This window comes from Protomyctophum bolini, assembly GCF_963924005.1.
Source record: "Protomyctophum bolini genome assembly, chromosome: 6".
Taxonomy (NCBI): domain Eukaryota; kingdom Metazoa; phylum Chordata; class Actinopteri; order Myctophiformes; family Myctophidae; genus Protomyctophum; species Protomyctophum bolini.
Window position 1 is genome coordinate 17,064,687 of NC_137867.1, and position 23,230 is coordinate 17,087,916.

At 45.3% G+C, this 23,230-nt stretch overlaps 1 protein-coding gene across 1 annotated transcript in view; it reads left to right on the forward strand.

The window, feature by feature from the left end:
* sh2b3 (SH2B adaptor protein 3) overlaps positions 1 to 23,230 on the forward strand; it is a 73,849-nt gene that overhangs the window by 15,387 nt on the left and 35,232 nt on the right. The window contains exon 2 of the mRNA XM_080766539.1: positions 7,090 to 8,367. Coding sequence (XP_080622665.1) covers positions 7,117 to 8,367 — 1,251 coding nt within the window. The 5' untranslated portion in view covers positions 7,090 to 7,116. The remainder of the gene's footprint in view (positions 1 to 7,089; positions 8,368 to 23,230) is intronic.

A 23,230-nucleotide genomic window follows, 5' to 3' on the forward strand; every position in this document is an offset into this window, starting at 1 on the left:
TTGTAGATTTGCTTTTGGAGAACATTGGAGAAAATTGTGAAAAGAATTTCATTTTGGGACCAGTGACCATCTCTTGTTTATCTGTGCTCACTGCTTCCTCATTGCTTTGAATTCAAAGCTGTCAGTGCTATTCCGGGATGACCCGATGGCCAAGTGCTTATGGTGCATGTACTGTACTGGTACTGTATACCACACGGGCCAAATGCGTGTCCGCTTTGATTCCTGGCTGGCCGGGCTATTTGCTGAATGTCAGTCCTCTACTCTGTCTGCATTTCCGGTTTTTCTCTCTACTATCAATGTCAAATAAATGAATTAAATAAAAATAAAACCTTCCCAGGTCCCAGGTGACTTGTGATAGAAGATAAGATCATATCGGGTCCCGTTGAGAAACAGAAATAACAGAAGTAAACACATGAATTGAACTTTATTTCATTGAACCATTTGAGCCTACACTTTCTTTCAGAAACAGCTGATCTACAAGTTCACTGCGCAACGCGTTGTGAGCTTGTACTGTGTACATCTGGTATTTTAGAAGCTTTTTTTTTTTGCTACTGAAAAACACTGCTGAAAAACAGTGACTCACGTGGAAGAATGGAGGCCTTGAGGACAGTGAGACAGGGGAATGGAGGCCTTGAAGACAGTGAGACAGGGGGAATGGAGGCCTTGAGGACAGTGAGACAGGGGAATGGAGGCCTTGAAGACAGTGAGACAGGGGGAATGGAGGCCTTGAGGACAGTGAGACAGGAGAATGGAGGCCTTGAAGACAGTGAGACAGGGGAATGGAGGCCTTGAAGACAGTGAGACAGGGGGAATGGAGGCCTTGAAGACAGTGAGGCAGGGGAATGGAGGCCTTGAAGACAGTGAGACAGGGGGAATGGAGGCCTTGAGGACAGTGAGACAGGAGAATGGAGGCCTTGAAGACAGTGAGACAGGGGAATGGAGGCCTTGAAGACAGTGAGACAGGGGGAATGGAGGCCTTGAGGACAGTGAGACAGGGGGAATGGAGGCCTTGAAGACAGTGAGACAGGGGGAATGGAGGCCTTGAGGACAGTGAGACAGGGGGAATGGAGGCCTTGAAGACAGTGAGACAGGGGGAATGGAGGCCTTGAGGACAGTGAGACAGGAGAATGGAGGCCTTGGGGACAGTGAGGCAGGGGAATGGAGGCCTTGGGGACAGTGAGGCAGGGGAATGGAGGCCTTGAGGACAGTGAGACAGGAGAATGGAGGCCTTGGGGACAGTGAGGCAGGGGAATGGAGGCCTTGGGGACAGTGAGGCAGGGGAATGGAGGCCTTGGGGACAGTGAGGCAGGGGGATGGAGGCCTTGGGGACAGTGAGACAGGAGAATGGAGGCCTTGGGGACAGTGAGGCAGGGGGATGGAGGCCTTGGGGACAGTGAGGCAGGGGGATGGAGGCCTTGGGGACAGTGAGGCAGGGGAATGGAGGCCTTGGGGACAGTGAGGCAGGGCAAAGGAGGCCTTGGGGACAGTGAGGCAGGGGAATGGAGGCCTTGGGGACAGTGAGGCAGGGGGATGGAGGCCTTGGGGACAGTGAGACAGGAGAATGGAGGCCTTGGGGACAGTGAGGCAGGGGGATGGAGGCCTTGGGGACAGTGAGGCAGGGGAATGGAGGCCTTGGGGACAGTGAGGCAGGGGGATGGAGGCCTTGGGGACAGTGAGGCAGGGGGGTGGGGGTTGTGGATGAATAAGGTGAGGAAGAGAGAGAAGAGAAGCGGGCCCTTCCTCGCTCAGTCTACGGTCTTCTTCACACATTACTTGACACTGTGTGAAAAGGACCGCTCTACATTTCCTCTTCTACACATTGTCCAAGAAGGCACAGACGCTCTCAACATAAAAGAGAGGAATGCCACAGCTGCAGGGAACAAAATGAACACCCGCCAACGGCATGTAGTGCTTGTAAATTACAGAGACTAACCAGCCCCTCTGCCGTGTATATTGTTTTGTTTTTCACAACGCATGAAGGAATAACTTTTGTTGTCGGTTCATGATTCTATACCTAAAGTGATGGTTTTGTTTAAAGTGGTGCAGCCCCCTACTTTTATTTATAATATAAAAAATAAAATAAAACATCTGCCTGGCAGAGTGGCTGGTAGTATCGAAAATATAGCAGCCAAGTTAAGTTTGTTTCCTGCATCAGAAGCTGGCATGGGCAAGGAAAGTTACGAAGAGAAGCGTGCAAGATCACAGATTTTTCTTCCTTTGCAACTTAAATAGATGTGACTGCAGTGCTTATTTATGTTCATACAGGATACATTTTATATAAAGTGTTAGGTTTGCCAGGCTAGAAGACAGAGCAAGACGAGGAGAAAGAAGACAACAAAAAAACATGGGAACAGACACAGCCGGGCCCCTAGAGGAATACCAAGAGGAAGTGTGTGTGAATGCGTGCCTGTGTGTGTGTGTGTGTGTGTGTGTGTGTGTGTGTGTGTGTGTGTGTGTGTGTGTGTGTGTGTGTGTGTGTGTGTGTGTGTGTGTGTGTGCGCGTGCCTGTGTGTGTGTGTGTGTGTGTGTGTGTGTGTGTGTGTGTGTGTGTGTGTGTGTGTGTGTGTGTGTGTGTGTGTGTGTGTGTTCTAGCATGCGTTCGTGCGTGTGTGCGTGCAATATGCATTCGTGTGTGTGTGTGTGTGTGTGTGCGTGCGTGTGCGTGTGTGTGTGTAGACAGTCAGTCAGTGCTGAGTCATGGCTGTTCTGGCCAGGCTGATAGAAACAGCCTACTGGGGGCCATCTGCAGGGGCAGGGGGACACGCTGCATGTGAGCATGCTCTTGAAACATACTGTATACAGGAAGGGTCTCTTCAGTTGTTGTGGCACCACCAACATATCCAGGAACTAGTACCAGTGACGCAATCATATTGCCATGCCAAGTTCTCGCTCCCCCCGCATTGATGTGCACGACATGAGCTCTCTCCCTATACCGCCCCCTGCTTATGTCTTGTGATAAAAAATAATAATAAAAAGAGAAGAAGAGCAGGGTGGGGCAAAAAGTCAGCTTGTGTCACGTGACACAGGAGAAGGAATGGCTAAACATCTTGTTGTCGTCTCCCCTCAGAATGCAGTCACATTTAGGTTAAACACAGAGATGACAGCAGACAGATAACATGTTGCTCCACGTTTGGCCCAGCCACTTCTACTTTCTGTCTCTTTTTCGCTCTCTCTCTGTCTCTCTCCCTGTTCTCTCCCTGTCTCCCCGCTCGCTCTCTCTCTCTCTCGCTCCCAGTCTCTCTTTCTCTCGTGTGGTTTTCTGTGATCTGTTGGGCCACAGTCAGTGAGTCCCACCCCATTCACACACACAGACAGACGCACGTTCACACACTTACATACTTCCGCTAGAATAGACCCCTTTCTGCTGCATTGAAGGAAGAATGGTATGTACAGTAGGCCCATGCTGGTGTTTCAGTAACATTACTATGATCCCTATAGCTAGCACTCATGTACTTATGTGATGTGTTGAACTGTATTGCGTTATGAAGGGGAAACTCGTGTAATGTATGTCAGTATAACAACAATTTGTTTAACAACGCTTAAGTCTTTAAACATGTCTTTTCTCGCGGTTCTCTGCTTGGGTTGAAATAAAACTAGTAGATTTAACATATCATTGCTGTTGGGCATCTCCATATTTAAGCTTTTAATTATGTAATTTTTTTGTAAACTAGCCCGGTGCCCGGCTGTAGAGCACCGAAGTTGGAGATCCATGCCCCACCCGGCTATGCAATACCCGTTGTACCCGTGTCAGAGTTCCCATTACACCCATCTGTCTGTGTCCGTTTTATACCCATATATGGTGATTTCTGTATCTGTCTATCTGTGTCCCTTATGGAGGTCTGTTTTAGGCATGCCCAAATATGAAGTGTTGACAACCGGCTATCCGACGGACTCGACAACGGGCTCTGCACTCCCTGTGGTGATGTGGAACGTGTGTGTCGAAGTTTGAAGTCGGTTTCGTGGATTACAGACGTACAGTTCTGTGTCAGGCATGCCTAAATATGGAGTGTTGTGATGTCAGGCATGCCCAAATATGGAGTGTTGTAACTTGTGATGCCAGAGCAGGCCAGCTCCATATATGGACGCTGGGCAGGGGGCCTGTCCAGAGCCCGGGCAGACGCCCTTTGTGGCGGTTCTGGACAACCGTGGGTACGAACGACTCGACACCCACTGTGGGGGCGTGGAGTGCGTGTGTCGAATTTGAAGTGGGTGGGGCGAACCGCTCTCGGGTTACGTGCATTACAGACACACAGAGACGTGGTGCATTTATAGATAGATACATGCCCTACTTCATCATACAAGAATGTTACAAAAAAAGTACTGAAAATAAAATGACTCATAATGTGATGCATCGCGAGCATGACATGCTGTAAGCTTGTATATCTGCCATTTCCTGAAAAATAACGGTTTTGGACATAAGAGGTTTCACAATAAACGCTTTTTCCACATCTACACTTTTTACATCATTTGCTCTCATATAATTATGCTATAGGCTAAAACAAATAGATCTGTATGTCAAAGAAAATCAATGGCACTTTTGTCGGGTGAAAATGTGTATAAGCCTCCTAATCTAACACAGTACCACCCTGTAAAGATGAATATAAAATGTGTATAAGCCTCTTAATCTAACACAGTACCACCCTGTAAAGCGGTATAAGCCCATAACCTCAGGAATTGCATCATCTAATACTATCCTTCTTTCCACTAATCTACAACAAGTGGGAGTTGAGTCCACATCTCGTGCGTGCACGAGATGAAGGACTGGGCTACGGACATGGCTTCTGGTTGAATGACCACGGTATATGTGTCTGAAAGGACGGGGGCTGGGCATCAGCCACTGGTGTCAGAAAGACACTGGAAATGAATTCAACTGCTATGATGTACAGTGTCAGACAGACACACACGTACAGTACCTGCCATTTCCTGGGCTTCTGGTCCACCTCATGACGAACTAAGAGAGACCATACAAAGGTCACCCCTGTCTCTCTCAGCCACCCTGCCAGCTAGTGTGCGACCCTTCCCTTCCTAGCCACAGCATCCTTTCCTCGCTTCTGCATAACTCTCTGAGTTCAGTTCTTTGTAACGTTGAGGGCAGATGGTAGTTTAGTTTAGTTTAGTTTATTAAAGGAAGATGGTATGCCATGCATGGTTGCGGAGTCAACCAAAGTGCATCCTGTTTGGTGCACATCCTGACGTGACCTTTTGAGGTAATGTGATGCTGGCCTGGGACCAACTCCATGATGAAATTGAGCATTTCTGCTGAAGTGATCCGTCAGCAGAATGGATCCGCGCACGTCCCAATTTTACGTGTGCATTGATGTTCTTGCACCGTTTTGGCAGAGTGAGACCCTTGATTGATGGCGGTCTGATACCGAGAAATGGAGGCAAAGAGAGAGAGTGAAAGTCAGGGTGTAGAGGTAATAATCCATGTGATTGGTTTCGTAATTAATGCGTCACCCTGAGAAGGGACAAGTCGCGTTCAGCCGGGTCACATGCACACAGGGAAAACAGGGCAGGCAGCCAGAGAGTGTGGCCCATTGAGAAATCAGCTTACTTCCTCAAGCAGTCTTTCATTTGTGTGTGTGTGTGTGTGTGTGTGTGTGTGCGTGTGCGTGTGCGTGTGCGTGTGCGTGTGTGTGCATGTGTGCGTGCGTGATTTCATTCATCATCTCCATTTTCTGTTTCAACACAATTCCAATTGTGTAGATGTTTTATTGCCACCCCTCCTTTCTTCTATACATCAAATAATGTTTTTATTTTCCTCTTCATCAATAAGACATGTTAATATAAGATAAGCCTTCATGAAATCCAGGTTTCATAACAGAAACAGCAGAGCCAAACCAAGACACGTAGGAATTAGAAAAAGTGCTCCTCGGGGCACAGGTCTCCACCAGGAGAGGAGTTTGTGAGGTTTGGACAAAATGTGTAGGAGTAATATAAACATGTGTTTTTGGTTTTTTGGTTTGTTTTGCAATAATGTGTTTCCTGGTGGTTCTATAACAGGGCAATGTAATCAATGTAATGTAATCAATCACATAACAGTATATTCATAATGCTGAGTAATGTTATAAAGATGAATGCATGTCGTGTTTTCAATAAATGGCTGGCATACATTATTCATGACAGATCCGTCTTGATTACATGACTATAAAGATCATTTGTGCGGACTTGCGTGATATTTGGATAAAATCTAAAGGACTAATATAAAAAAATGTGTTGCACATAAGTTGGCCTCCTAGTGGCGCTCTAAAAGGAAGAATTGAAAAATGCAGGCCAGATGTGCATACACCACGCAGATCAGTGCAGTTATAGGTAAAGGCGCGACTTGGCCAGTTATAGCGCCACCATGAGGCTGATTCAAAAATGTTCAAGTGGCATTTCTTCCTCAGCCTAGTGAGAATATGCGTGCACAGTTTCACCACAATTGGACGCTGCGTTCATGATTTGCGGCAATTTGCACAAAACTGAGCACTCCTGCAAACTTTGGAAGCCAATCGAAAATCAGCCTCCTGCTCCTGGTGGTGCTATAACAGCCATGTGAAAGAATTGGGGCAGAGGTTCAGCTCTGGCATCCACAATACCCCAAATTATGACGAGAATTTGTTCCCAGTTTCCAATGTTGTCTTTGTTCCACTTCACTGAATTTGAAGTTTAACCCAAAATGAATAGAATCTGTTGAGTGCAGACATCTCGTTCTGCTGTTACAGTGATTCTTCACTGGTTGATGGCCAGAGATACTTTGCAACTGCCTTTAATAAGATTTGGTAGGATTAAGATTGAGCACTGATTAAAAAATAAATCTGGTCTTCCTTTTCTGAATGCTATGAACAGTTTTAAAGTTGGGTTTAGAAGTAGTTTTTAGAAGAGCATTGGGTTCTGTTTTCACAGGATTTCACCAGGAGTGAATTCTCGGTTCTCACTAAACAGTTCTCGGCACAGTACCTGTACATGAAACGTCTTGATTTTATTCTAATCTCTCTCTTTATTTATCCCTTTCTGCTCTTTGTCCATCTTCTACACCCCCCACCCACCCTGTACCTCTATGTCTGTCACTTCCTTCTGATACCTCCTTGTCTCTACACTCGGCAGTGATTCTCAGCCGGTCTGGTTACTGCAATGAATGGTAACACTATCCATCCAGCCACCACCGCCAACACAGCAGGAGGAGGAGGGGGGCCCGGCGTGGCAGCACCCCCGAGAGGCTGGAAGGAGTTCTGCGAGCTGCACGCCATCGCCACAGCCCGGGAGCTGGCCACACACTACCGCAGCTTCGCCAGGGAGTGGCAGCATGACATATTGCCGCCGGAGACCTTCTCCAAGCAGTTCAGCGACCTGTTCCAGCAGCATTTCTGCTGCGAAGTCGACGAACGAGATGGGGCCCCGCTCAGTCGTGGCTCCACCCCCACAACCGGCAGCGCCTCCTCCATCTGCGCTCCAGTGGCGCTGTCCCCCGTTCCTCCGCCTCCTCCCCCTGCCCCTCCTCCACAGGCCGTGATAGGCCGCCTGCGGATCACGTCCTTCTCCGGGGCACTGGACTACCGGGAGGCGGGCCGACCGAGTGGCAGCTCCACGCTGTTCGCCGTCCTCTCGCCAAAGGCGGAGCCGGTGCCCGTGTGCCGGGAGCAGGAGCAGCCGCTGCGGTGCTCGGCGGGAATCCCCTCGTCGGGACACCCGGCGGCTCTCAGGGGGTCTGTCCGAGGCATTAGTGGAGGCGGGACATTGGTGGTTCGCAGCCACAGCAGCGAGGAGGTCTCGGGCACTGAGCGTCGGCAGGCGACCGAACGGTACCCCCCCGACCTGGCGAGCCCCTTCAACCACGCACACGCAGACGTGACACACTTCTCCGTCAGCCAGATCCGGCAGAGCGTCAGGCGGCTCTTCAAGAAACGGCCCCTTCCCGACCCCCCCTCCTCCCAGGACCTGTCTCCTAGTAACCCAAACCCCGCTGGCATCAACAGCGGCAATAACCCACCTGCGAGTGACAGTGGCGGTGACAGAGTGACAGCCGAGGCAGCGCTGTCGCCTTCCTCTTCCGCCCCTGCCTTCTCTTGCGCGGGCCCCGGCGCCGTTCCCCCTCCCACCTCGGCCCCCCCTACGCCCACAGCTGCCGTGGGCTCTCACTTCCTGGATCGTTTCCGTCGGTTACGCAGCGGCAGCGTGCGGCAGAGGAGGTCGGAGGCCAGCGGCTGCTGTAAGGAGGGCCAGCTGAGGTACCTGCTGGTGGACGATACCATCTCAGACACTCAGCCTCGCTGGCAACGCTGCCGCCTGCTGGTCAGGAGGACCAGGGACACTCAGGGGATAATTGGAGGGGGAGGAGGAGGAGGAGGGGAGAGGTACCAGTTGGAGCTTTATGATCCTCCCAAGGTAAGAACACGTGTGGTGCTTTGCACACGGTAAGCACACTTAACATTGTTAGAAGTATACATGCACGTCGCGCACACTCACGCTTTAAAGCTGTGTATGTGTCTTTTGTGAGAGAGCCTCATCACCTACAGGCTACAGTATGTATGTATATAGAGACACACCGCATCGTAACAGTAGAGCTTGCAACACTGCAGAGCTACAGACCCCGATGGCGACAATCCAGGAGTCCTGAGTTGGTGTCAGCTATAATCCACACTCTAGCATTGCATCGCATCATTCAATGTGTGTCCCCTTCTTTTACATGTCGCGTGTCCCGGTGTTGGAATCCTGAAATGTGGCCACACAGTCTAGAGTCGACTATTTAGCTTAAGGCATGTGTGAGCCGTATTTAAGCTAACAAGATAACGGTAGGCTACATGCTGCTATTAGAGCAGTTGTTGTCTACTCCAGTGTGGCGATGCTCTGTTGCCTCTGGATTGTCCACTTTGGAGGACCAGGGGGGAAATAAGACAACGAAGTGAATACTGGGACAGGGTTTTAGTACCCAGGACATGTAAGAACCGGGTCCAATACTGGGACAGGGTTTTAGTACCCAGGCACCCTATTTGGATGCTGGAGGGACGACTGCTCTGTAGTTGACTAGTCTCAGCGTTACTAGGCCAACCAGCCAATGCTGTTACTATAACTCAGTTATGGACAAAGCCTTCTGTAGGCCCTGGATGAGGCCCAGCCAAAAAGGCTTGACAGTGTGCTGGCCATGTACTGTATGATGTACTGTACGTAGTACAGTAGAGTAGAGGATGACAAATGGCAGAGTTTACTAGCGTACTCACTCAGCTCAGTGTCAGCTTTGTAATAAATAATGTAAGTAAGTCATAAATATTACCGGCATGTAAATGATACATGCATGGCATAACTTGCCATTGTTTGTTACATGTGCACACACACACACACACACACACACACACACACACACACACACACACACACACACACACACACACACACACACACACACAGTCTTAAATGTCATCAAGCCCTGGGTTTGCAACTTTATTACTGTGTAAAATGTATTGCAAAATTTGACATAATATGATTTATTTTGCAGCTGCATAAATGTTTTATATAGATGTAGTAACTGTACTGTAGCTGTGCACTATTACAGTATTTATAATGGACAGTTCTGAAAGCATGGCTATCATGCTTTAAGAAAAAAAAAGTATTTCCTATAGAGCTTTGCTCCACAGTATAGCGTTTAATGGCTTTCACTCTACAATTTACAATTTAGTCATTTAGCAGACGCTTTTAATCAAGAGAGACTTACAGTAAGCAACAACACATGGTAATACAATCAAATACATAAACTACGGCAGAAGATTGGGAGTGAGTCTGCAGTTCTGATTGCAATGGGAAGTTCATTCCAGCCTCCCTTTTTTTGGCTGATCTGAGTGGTGCGAGCGGGAGGGTTGTAGGATCAGACTTTGAAGATATGGGGGTGCCATACCTTTGGTTGCTTTGAAGGCCATCATCAGAATGTTGTACTCTGTGCGGGCAGCAACCGACGGGAGCCAATGGAGGGAGCGGAGAAGGGGGGGGGCATGTGAGAATCTTGGCTGGTTGAAGACCAAGCGTGCTGCGGCATTTTGGATCAATTGGAGAGGCTTAAGTGCACATGCCGGTAGGCCAGTAAGGAGAGAGTGACTGATGTCTGGTTAAGGATCTGGGGCTAACTCCTGGCCCCGGGTGAGGAAGGGTCTAGGTCCTTCAAACTACTTTTATAGTTAGGGTTATGGGCCAGATTCACAACGCCGTTTATACTCATATCGTGAGCGTACGGACATTTAGGAGCATTCCCCACATTACGTGTGGAATTCATGAACTTGAACTTGGCCGTGACAATGGCGGACGTCGGTCATAAAGTCAGCTCAGAGTGCCAGTGATCAAGGATGTATTTAGAATGCTTCAGTCTTCATGCTGAATCAATTAATAGTCTCCAAACCTAAAAAAAGATATGCATGTGCCCAGCATTTGTCAACACACACACATACATAAAAGAAGAAAATGTGTCAACTGCTTAGCTTTTATGGTGATGCAAATTCCACTTGTTTGTATTTGTATTTATTTTGTAGGCTATGTAGTTGCATTCAGAGCTGAATTATTAGGTCGCTCGGCATGTTGACAGACTTACTTACAAAAACGGATGAAAAGAAAAAAGGCAAAACTGGTCCGGGATGGATTAAATCTGTCCTGTGTCCAATGCATTATTCCATTTGCTTTCCAAATCCGATGTAGTGGGACAGACAGTGCAGGGCAGGGAATCAATCACCCCAGGCCAGTAATCAATAAATCAAATTATCGGATTTTAATTTGACCTCTGCAAAGGTGCAGTGCCCAATTTATCAGTAGAATGGGCTTTTATTATCATTGCAGAGTTTTAATATAGCATTTGGTCGTGTGGTTGAACCGTACAACTTCTCTCTCATTATCGTGAAAGAACTTTATTAACATCAGTTAACTTATTAACGTTCTGACGCTCAGCAAGGAGTGAAGCAACCGCGTGCCAAAATAAGTTGGCAAGTGGACAAGTTTCTATGCGGTGCTTCCAGGCCTGGTTCCGTCCGTTTTGTTTATAATTATATATATATAACTCGCGCTGTTTGCTTGATGTCCGTGCGAGAGACTCGCCTGTCAAAATAAACTGCTCTGCAAGCTCATGCGCTGCGGTGCATCGCGGAGCACCGCATTCACTGTTGTAAGCTTGGAGATCTGTGCATTTTGCAGGCTGTGATGACATTTTTCATCCGAGGACAGATGCTTCCTGTTGCCTTATATGGCGTGGAATTGGAATGGGCGTAGATGTTCCATTAAACTAGGGGACACCAGTCGAATCGCTTGGCAAAGAGGCGAAATGAGATACACGGGCGATCCGCACAAATTAAGTCATTACGCCACCTTTGTGGCGTATGTTCCAAAATAATGAAAATAAAGCTCTCAGCGTGACACGTTGTATGACACTATACATTTTTAGTTTTGCATCGCCATTGTACGACAAGTATAAAATATGGCTTGGCTGTTACAGCCTATGTTATTGAGATTGCAAAAGCATTTTCAGGTTTGTTAGTCCAATTTGCCACACACACACACACACACACACACACACACACACACACACACACACACACACACACACAGTAATTTCCTGTTTAATTCTCATGGGTTTCCCCTCTTCTTTAAACCACTCTCATCTCTCCCTACTGTTGTCTTGTTTTCTCAATTCAACTATACTGCATCTAAGCAGTGCCTTCTTCTACACAGTAGACCACATAAATGAGCACAAGCAAAGTAGCTTGGCCTCAGAAAACTGCTCTCATTTCATCGTAGGCTCTCATCACATCCCTCCCTTGAGTGATTGATTTGTTGTTGAGCTGGAGTTATGGTGTGTGCTGCGATAAACAGCAGACCTTGTGTTTGACTGTGCTAGGGTAGCGAAACAGTGTTCTTATGTTCATATGAACTCATCAAAAACACATTATAACATCATCTTTGGACTTGCTCACCGCACAACAATTATTTAGCCTATCCATCCTATCTTTGTTGTCATACTTCCATAACTGGTTTTGTTTTGACAAGTTAACCAAGAAGGGAGAGCGCGAAGTGAAGTGAAATGAAGACGTCAAAGAGAAAATGTGTTTTGAGAAAAAACTTTTGTTGACCCAAGCAAGAGGATTAGTGGTTTTAATCACTCAAATGTGGACATCGGTCCAATGGTGTCCACCAAGCAGCATATGTTTTGCATTGTTTTCAATGGGAGTATTTACTATTTATGCTGGCAAATGGCAGCAACATGACGAGGTGCTGAGCATCTATTCTGTGTTGTGTGTTTTTATCTGGTCGCCCAGAGTTGAAATATTTTCAAGGCTGCAGAGTTTTAATATTTTAACTATTGGGGAAAGCACTTTGGTGGACACAAAGCCTTATAGCCAGAAAGGCAACTTACTTTTATTTAATTACTTCTAGGCGTCTGCGTGAAATCATGTATTCTTTCTCCAGCCTGAGGTGACTCGAGTTCGATATGCCTCCTACACAGTTTCCTGTTGGTTTGGAACCGTCTCAGACTGGGTTGGCTGTTCTGTCTGTTCTGGAACCGTCTCAGACTGGGTTGGCTGTTCTGTCTGTTCTGTCTGTTCTGGAACCGTCTCAGACTGGGTTGGCTGTTCTGTCTGTTCTGTCTGTTCTGGAACCGTCTCAGACTGGGTTGGCTGTTCTGTCTGTTCTGGAACCGTCTCAGACTGGGTTGGCGGTTCTGTCTGTTCTGTCTGTTCTGGAACCGTCTCAGACTGGGTTGGCGGTTCTGTCTGTCCAACAATCTGGTATCATTAACCCATTTTGACCTGAGATCAGATTCTAAAAATGTCTTCTAAATCCTGACAGTTTTCTGATTTTTCAAAGATAGCAAATCTACAAACTCATAGCGCGTCACCGCGCTATGAGCTTGTAGATCTGCTATTTTTAACACCAAAAGGGGTTCCGGCCCAAAATGGGTTAACACACCAACACTCAGTAGCACATCATCAGAATTACAAAAGATTACTTTCAGCATAATTACGGGTTTTGTTTTTTGTTATATGTACAGCATGTACAGACAATATGTGCTAGCACACACTTCACTTTGTTTTCCTCCTTGGGATAAGTAGGAACAATGAAAGTCAACATGGCCTTGCTGTATTCAGCACAACAACAGCAAGATGTTTGTATAAGCAGTCATGGGTGATGGCTATCATGTGGAAAGCTAAGCGACTATAAGAGACCAAAAAAACAAGCATTTCTCTCGTATAGTTGCTTCGCTTTCCACACGATAGCCATCACACATGACTGTGTACAATGTCCTGACGAGACCAGCTGCAAGGTTATGTGTTGTGTTGTGTTCACACACCCAGTCCCTCGGATCCCCACAGCCAGTAATCACTGCATCCCTCTTTAACCACTTAAACCCTGTACTTAGTTGACCAGGTTCCCAGCGGCTGTACGCTGAATGTCTTCGGTGAAAATAGCCAATCTACAAGTGAGCTTGTAGAATGTCACAGAATGTACGTCCCAGAAGAGGGATACTAAGGGTTCAAGACAAGTGGTTAAAACGCAATTGAAAGCAGCAGTCGCTCTATGGCTATGAGTGTGTGTTCTTCTGGCACCGCCATAGTTTGACGAGTGTTTGTGTCTGTGTCTCCATGTTGTGCACAATGCATCTGACGGCCCGTTTTCTTTCACCAAACACGTCTCAGCACCGCTCCAGTTACGCCCCGTGTTAACGGATGGCGGTGTTCCCACCAGCTGCACTGCACTGGACTTGGACAGCTTTTGAGCGTGAATCTTTTTTTTTTTAAAGGATCCCTGGCTAATAAGACAAATATGCCATAAAACATTATTATACTTGCCCTCTACAACTAAAATAAAAAATAAAAACTTAAATATTTTATTTCTTTCATAAATAGAGAATCTTTCACTCAATAGGAACTGCTCCTGTCACAAGATGATGATGTCTTATGCCCATATGGTCTATCACTATGGAATGTATATGCATATGCTAATAAAAAAACAACGTAATACTTCCTAAGGTTAATATGAGCATCAAAGTCATATTTTAATACTTCCTAAGGTTAATATGAGCATCAAAGTCATATTTTAAATACTTTTTATTAGCATGTGCATTCCATACATTCCACAGCGCTGGAAACACACATGGACATATGACATCATAAACTTGCGACGGGAGCAGTTTCTATTGAGTGAAAGATTCTCTGTTTATGAAAGAAATAGAATATTTAAGATGTTTTTACTTTGTAATTTTAGTTATAGAGGGCCAGACTGTACAGGCATGAATGAGAATACTCTCGATGGTGCACTAATCCTACACAACATTCCCCACTGCCAGGCATTGCTCTAACCATACGTACGCGCAGCGACAAAGATAAACCTTCTCCTCACAACTTTCCGCAAACATGGCCCATTTGGTTCATATACCTGTAGATGCTCTCTCTCTCTTTGTCTGTGTGTGTCTCTCTGTGTGTGTCTCTCTCTCTCTATGGTTGGACAACAAGTTAAACATCAAACACCACATTGACACCTTGGCAAAAAAGCTTAAGTTCACGCTGAGTTTCTTCTACAGAATGAAGTCCTGCTTCTCTAATGCTTCTCGCAAAATGCTGGTTACAGGCCTCATCCTGTCATGCAGCTCAATTATGGCGATACTGCCCGTTGTTTCATGCTGCATTGAGGTTCATAACCAACTCCCCCTATAGGACTCATCACTGTACTACGCCCTAGTGGGTTGGTACTCCTTAACGTCTCGCAGGTTGCTACATTGGTATATTCTCACTTATAAAGACATTCTTGGTAATCTCCCATTTGTTCCACCATTTGTTCTAAATTTGAACTTGTCCAAAATTCTCTCAACCTCAGATCAAATGCTTGGCTGCGGACTACGTCGTGCCCCCAACAAAATTTGAGGCTGGATAAAAAAAACCTTGCTTTTTTGGGACCCTGGTCTTAATGACCTACAGACCAGACTCAAACTGGACCCTGGTCTTAATGACCTACAGACCAGACTCAAACTGGACCCTGGTCTTAATGACCTACAGACCAGACTCAAACTGGACCCTGGTCTTAATGACCTACAGACCAGACTCAAACTGGACCCTGGTCTTAATGACCTACAGACCAGACTCAAACTGGACCCTGGTCTTAATGACCTACAGACCAGACTCAAACTGGACCCTGGTCTTAATGACCTACAGACCAGACTCAAACTGGACCCTGGTCTTAATGACCTACAGACCAGACTCAAACTGGCTGCTGTGATTCCCCTAGTGAGTTTTTGATTGATTGATTGATTAACAGTTTGCAGAATTACAGTACATTTCAAGTACAACTCAATACAAAAACTGTTAACAGTGAGTGGACGACACCATAAAGCATTACACTTGTTTACAATAGGGCCCACCATTTTCAATTCATCAAAACATTTAGAGACGTACGAATATACACAACTATATAGTCAAAAGGAAATCCTCATAGGAGGTAAAAAGGGAAAAGAAACATACTGTAAGTGAGGGCGAAAAGGGGTGGGGGGGATTCAGATTTTACAGGGGCCAGTTTCGAATTGCAGCCGTCCGTAGGTGAGTTGAGAGCAGTTTTGAAGTCAAGGGATTTGCATGTCATAATGACTGTTGGTAGGGCGTTCCACATTTTGGTGGCATAGGAGCAAAATGAATTTAGTCCCTTTGTTTGTGCCAAATCTGGGTTGCACATGTTTTGTTGAACTCCCTCTGGTGTTGTGGGTGTGGACTTCGTTGACTTTAAGGAAGTATTTAGACAGGTACATGGGTATCTTGGTGAAGTATTTAGACAGGTACATGGGTATCTTGGTGGTGTAGTGATCCTTGTGGACCAGACCCATTGCAAGGTGCTGTACTCTGTCGTCAACCCTAAGCCATTCCAGCCTGTCAAAGTGGGCAGGGGTGAGGTGGGTTCGGGGAGTGAGGCGTTAAATGGATTGCCATGGGCACACTTCCCAAACACTGCTCCTGCTTTGACGTATAGCAAATGTTGGTTCTCTTGCTTTTAAGTTTACTAGCAAATTCCGTTGCTTAGTTTTATTTATTAGTCTATATTGGTTGCGTTATTAGACGTTCCTGTTCTCCCTTTGAGCTTCTTCGGTAGTGGGTACTGTATTTATTTGTATGTTTGTCCTGTTTTTGTCGTGTATTTATTGTTACTGGCAGAGCTGTGTCACTTATTGTGCCTCTTCTCTTGGCCACTTCACACTGTGTAAAAGAGACTTCAGTCTCAATGTGGTTTTTACTGGTTAAATAAAAAATCTCTCTCTCTTTCTCTCTCTCTCCCTGTCTCACTGATGGAGCTATGGTCTGACATCTCTGATTTGCGTACTCATCAGCTTTTCTTCCATTGTACAAAATAAATAAATAAATTATAAGGTCAGCTGTGAGACGTCTTCCCAGAGCTTCGCTGGTTAATTGTTACTGCCATATTTTTGTTATTTACGATTATCTGTCTCATGTATTTTTTCAACGTTAAAATTTCAATAACAATACATACACAAACAATACTAAAATGATGTAGCATAGCACAGTGACGCACACAAACACTCTTAGCACTAGGCCTATTTCTTGCATAATCGAATAATAGTTTGACTCATCCCCCTTAGAAGAGGACCTTCCTTGATGCCGCGGCAAACTCCTCAGTTAGTTATCTTCGAGTAATCCAATTTGCGAGATATTTGGTGCTCAGTTGCAATTTCGGCCAGTCCATTCAGACGGTCTTGAGACTTAGCTGACTACAAATACGTTTTACACAGGCTGGAGTTGAGCTTCTCTCACCAGAGGCCATTGTTACCATACAGTCAACCATATTGTCTTTTCAGCAGTGGCATGTCGCTCTTTGCCACCCCTAGTGGCATGGCGATCTGGACAATCGGCCAGTTTTGACAAGCGCAATAGCGCATGTGCCAACCCTGCAGGCTGTAATGCAGGCGTGCAATTGTGTGTGGTGTTTTATATTTAGCAGCCCTTCTCTACGCAGCCAGCTGCAGTTTTAACTATGTGTGTGATGTAATTCAGATGATGATAGAGCCAGAGTTGCCCTTGTGCCCTTGTGTGTGTGTGTGTGTGTGTGTGTGTGTGTGTGTGTGTGTGTGTGTGTGTGTGTGTGTGTGTGTGTGTGTGTGTGTGTGTGTGTGCGTGCGTGCGTGTGCGTGAGGGGTTTGGGTATGGTATTAGCCCAGGTGATTGCAATAATGTTTTAGTTAGCAAACAGAACTGCATGGCTCTCCCTCTCGTTATGATGTGTGTGTGTGTGTGTGTGTGTGTGTGTGTGTGTGTGTGTGTGTGTGTGTGTGTGTGTGTGTGTGTGTGTGTGTGTGTGTTAATTAAAGACCAGACCATTGTGCTGGTGTCCAACTTGTACATGTCATTAGATCTAGAACTACTAGAAGCAGTGGTTCTCATATGAGGCAGATCTAGAACTACTAGAAGCAGTGGTTCTCATATGAGGCAGATCTAGAACTACTAGAAGCAGTGGTTCTCATATGAGGCAGATCTAGAACTACTAGAAGCAGTGGTTCTCATATGAGGCAGATCTAGAACTACTAGAAGCAGTGGTTCTCATATGAGGCAGATCTAGAACTACTAGAAGCAGTGGTTCTCATATGAGGCAGATCTAGCAGCACATAAAACAAAACAAAAAAAGTCACACCCATGTGAAGTGAGTGTCGCTCTTGGACAAAGAAACGGCATCTTTCTTCAGTAGAACAGTTTAATCAGACTATAGATATCTTGTTCAGAGATGTGGGTGTAGTCTTTTCCTGGTTTTAATCATCACTTCTTATTCTTAAGTCATATCCATGGACTGGTATTGCATTGAAATCTAATTATAAGTTCATGTTTATAAGTTCATTGTGTTTGAGCACCCTCTAGTGGACAACATAAAATTAAGTCTGGCTGGGCTGCAGTGCAGTTCAGCTTCATTCTCTCTGTGAAGATAAGATCACTTAAAAAACATGTCCCTGGGACAACATATTTTGAGATGGGGGTCGGCGGCACCATTGATATATTGTCATTAGCAGTGTAAAACGAAGACAATTTTTTTTTTTTCACTGACTAAAACTACATGCTCGTATTTTTCAATAGCTAAAGCATAGCGTAATGCTAACACCAAAAAGGGGTTCCCGCGCCCAGAATGGGTTAATGACATAGTACAAAGTTGCTGCAGGACCTGTAGACAGAACAGAGAACAACACCCCCTACATACAGTTATTACAGTACGGAGACCATAGGAGGCCTTAGCTATGTTTCACCAGTTTCAAGCGCTCTCATCCAGAGCGACATACTGTACAGTACGCAAGGTAATATCTACTGTACATCCAATGCAGAGAGAAAGTGTAGTGCCTCAATAAACTGGGATCATAGTTAAACCAGACAGAGAACCTAAAGTCTCCGTTACCTTGACAGAACACTGTTTGCGCCAGTCTATTTGACCCATTTAGTTTAGTGTGTGTGTGTGTGTGTGTGTGTGTGTGTGTGTGTGTGTGTGTGTGTGTGTGTGTGTGTGTGTGTGTGTGTGTGTGTGGAATCTTGGCAGGCCTGCAAGTAAAGGCCCTGAGAATAGCCTTAAAAGGAATGAGAGCTTTGGTGTAGCAAGCAAACTTGAACACATTAACACGCATGCATGCACACACGCACACACACACATCTTTGTGGCTGTGGTGTATTTCATGCACACATGTGTGATCTAGTTGCATGTGTACTTCCTTCAATGAAGTCATTAGGTGTTGCATGTGTTCACACACCATTTCCTTTTGTGTGCTTGGATTAGGGTTTCACATGCAACTGGCACGTATGACCTATGCATATGAGAGAGACAGAGGAATAGATGTGTACACACTACATGCATGACGTATTTTTAATCGTGCGCGTGTATGTGTGTGCGTGTGCGTGTGCGTGTGTGTGTGTGTGTATTTGTGTAACCAAGTACAATCTGTCAATCTGGTATCCCGACACCCACACTTCACTCTGTATAAACCATCATGATTCTGAACAACACCTAGAATCACACACCACACATAACAAATGGATGTAGTGCATACAAAAATGTGTATATTGCTCGCCACGACCGGATTGTTGACCTAGTGTCTGATGCAGTTCGAAAGTATGTGTTGACACCAGTCACAAGGAGGTCCTGATTCTGGAGGTGGGCTGTGTCTTTGATTTGTACATGGACCAGGCATTCCAAGATAAACATTCTAAGTATCAACCATTACTTGGAAGTATAACAAACCTGGGGTATCGCTGTAGATTTGCCATACTGATATTCGGAATCCTGGGCCATGTGCATAAACTGACAATGACTGTCAATGAGTGGCCTAAGAATAGCTGGTATGCAAAGCCAAACAATTTGCCAAATACTGTTCTGTTTCGGCTGTTATAGGCAGTTTGTCTGTGTGGAGGAGGATGTGCCATGTGCATCCTTAATTGAACATGAACTGTCAACCCCCCACACACACATACACACACACACACACACACACACACATTTTCGATTTATTTATTTGAATCAACAAATTACAATTAATTTCACAAGGAAACAAATAAAGAAATCGATGTGTGTGTGTGTGTGTGTGTGTGTGTGTGTGTGTGTGTGTGTGTGTGTGTGTGTGTGTGAGCATACGATGAACATGCCAGATAATCTGTCAGATTTCATAGGAACATGCAATTATTGCACATTTGGCAATCACATAAAAAAAATAGATAAAGGGTCAAATAAAGTTAATAAACAAAACACAGAGTATAATAACAGCATGGCTTCCCCCCTGTGCAAAGAAAGTTAGCTAAATCAAGTCAAGTGGTGTCAAATTCCATGCACACCCATTATAATGGGAAAAAAACAAAAGAAGGACCCATACACTACAAGTTGAAACAGCTCACTAGCGTGAAGAATGACGCATCAGGTTCAGCATCGGTGAACTATCACTCGGCAGTTATAGGTACTAACCATTGGCATAGATAAATACCTCTACTATACGTCTGGAAAACCAATCCCTTTGAAGCGCCACTTTGATGGCACTGCCCACCAGCTGCTCAATATGCCCCGGAATATAGCAAAGGAACGTCTGAAGTGCTGCCGGGGATCAAAAAGAACCCACTGTGTGCTCGCACCCATACGGAGATACACACAGAGGTACTGTACCAAACCCTGTTGTATACACGGCTGTCCCCTTCATCATATGAATCATATCATGTCCAGTAGTATTATTGATTCTTGTTGTGTTGCTGTCAGCACAGTCTCGCAGACTTTGCCTCACTATAGCATTTCGCTGTTTTTACCTCACAGGCCGTGCCCGCGACCCCCCAAAATTATCACATTTGGGGACCCCCCATCCTGAGTCCTGACAAGCATTTGGAATTGTAGGAGTTGAGGCATTATAGTTTGACTTGGTGTGTATTTAAAAAAATATGGTGTGTCATCTGGGGAACCTCCTCCGAGTCCTGACCCACATGTTGAGAACCACTGCTCTTTATGAGTAGCAATCTGAGCCTATATTTTCTTTTGAATTTGACAGAGTCAACAGTCTGTCTCGAGAAACTATGAGTAGTGACAAATTAAACCCTTTGTACTAGTGACGAATGAAAGCCTTTGTACTAGTGACGAATGAAAGCCTTTGTACTAGTGACGAATGAATCCCTAGGTTATATATGACTAGTGGTGACAAAATAAACCATCGGTTATATGACTAGTGACAAATGAAACCCACAGATTTGACCGTGTGTGCTAAAATCTATTGGTCCTTCTGGGAAACTGTGAAGTTAAGCTAGGATTTCAGAGACTTTATCCACCAAGGGTTAAGATGACCGCTCAGCTGTGTGGCTGCTGAAGGAACTTTAGCCATACAACAAATATATTGAGATGATGGTGACAATTATGATAGTGTATCTTTAAGAAATGTTAGCTTGTCGTTCATGTGCATTGTCAGCAAATTGTGTAAACTAGGTTGTCATTTCAATACTTTCAATATACTATATATATATATACACGGTGTTGTTTTCCATATAATTGGTCATCATGGTATCTGTGAGGTCATGGCTTATCGTTGTGTTGCCTGTGTTTAAGTACACAGATCAGTTTTCTTGAGATAAAGTGCAAAATGAATCCTGTCAGGCCTACGCAATGCTCTATACTGTATTTTTTGTGAGCCTTGATCCTGAGATAGAAGAACAAATGTAAACGGACCCTGTTGTTGTCAACATTTAATTTTTCCAACGTTTCAGCAACAATTTGCCTTCTTCAGGGAAGTATGACAGCATACATGACAGACAGCGGTTTTCGATGTCTTGACATAGACTGATACACCGAATATTGTGTTTCTGCAATATACGTTCTTAAATTAAATGTAGCCTATTTTTACAAGTATCAACTCTCAACTTGTCCCAGTGTTAGTTTTGCACTTAATAGTCTCTCAATCATCATGTAATTCAACGGAAAATAATATGTACTTAACCCTGCTTTAATCTTGCAGTTGCCTCTCTCTCTCTCTCTCTCTCTCTCTCTCTCTCATTTTGTCTCTGTCAAAGAACACATTGCCAGGAAAATGCTGGTCTGGTGTGTTCCCACAGACTGCTGCTGTCTGATGGCGGATATGTATCCTCTGGCACCGATGTAGACTACTGTACATCTTAAGGTTGATTAATAAATAGTTGTGCAGCGGTGTCGCGCACCAGAAACAGCCGATATACAAGCTCGCAACGTGTTTCTGCACGACACGTTGTGCGCTTGTAGATCCTATGTGACACTGCCATGCAAACAAGTAACTCTAGCTTTAATAACCCCACTACTCATCTTAGCTGAACAATGTGTGTGCGCGCTTGTGTGTGTGTGTGTGTGTGTGTGTGTGTGTGTGTGTGTGCGCGCGCGCTTGTGTGCGTGTGCGTGTGTTTACATGTGTTCCAGCTTTAGTAGCATTAATGTTTACCACATGTGTTCTGTGTTCATGCGTATGTGTAGGCTATACATCTGCCTATGTCTCAAGTTCCTCTTTGAAATCATTCCTCCCTCCCCGGCTCCCCTCCCTCCCTTTTGTTGTGTGTGCACGGTATTTACTTTGTTTTTGTCCGCGGTAAAGTTCAATGTTCATTTCACCCAGAGAGTGAAAAATTGGACCCGTAAGGGTCACTCTTAATTGAACTATTCTCTTAAATTGACTGCCAAGAACGTCTATAGACGTCCTATCAAATCCAACGCTTCACTGCTAAAGACAAGTCGTTCAATGGTCTTTTCAGTGGTTTAAGATAGATTGTGCTCTTTGCCAACGTATGAATGGTTCTAGGTTGCTAGGCGACCAATACAGCGGACATTAACTCTCCCCATCCGCCTCAATATAAATAGATTTACAAAAATGCGTTTATCTTGAATTCTTCATCCAGATTGCGTTTTTGTTCGAAACAAGCTTTATTCAACACAACTAAAGAACTGATGATCGCTGTTACAACATTTATTTTCCGGGTGAATGAAAAGACGATCGCCTGTCACTCTACACAGAATTTGTTTACTTGTTTACGGGTCCCGTGAGCCTTCAAAATAAGCCTACCGTGTCCTAAATTAACCTTCTGGGTTTCACCTTCTGGGTCCTAAATTAACCTTCTGTGTGTGCGTGTGTGTGTGTGTGTGTGTGTGTGTGTGTGTGCTTACAGTATGTGAAAGAGTATTGCAGCAGGTGATGGCTAACCAAACCATGTCATGTCCTTCCCTGTCTGTCATATCTTTGTCTCTGTGATATGTTATCTTAAGCACTCAGTGCAGAGAAACAACAAGGATTTCTAGCAAATAGGGCTGCTAAGCCTTCTGAATATGAAGACATGCCTCATTAAAACAACAGAATTGTAGTTTAACCAATAAAAGTAATACGTGTTAGTGTGTGTGTGCGTGCGTGCGTGAGTGGGCACGTGCATGCGTGTGTGCTGTGTGGGCACTCCGGCATATGCGTGTGTGTTTGCACACATGTGTATTTTTGTTTTGCTGTGTATTAGTCCGTATCTCTCCAGATGTCTCTCTCCTCTCTCTCTCTCTCTGACAGAGCAGAGTTTGCAACATCAGTGGAAAATACTTTTCAGCAAGCAGCCCTTGCTGTCCATCTGTTCTGTGTTACTCAATGTACTTCAATCTCTCAGATGGCAACATGCAGCGTTAATTTGGCCCTCGCTGCATACCACAACTAAAGCTCTGCATGCACACATGGGCCCAGTCAGCCCTACCCCGAAACAGAACCAAACCAGTCGAGAGACACAGGCAGAATCCTACG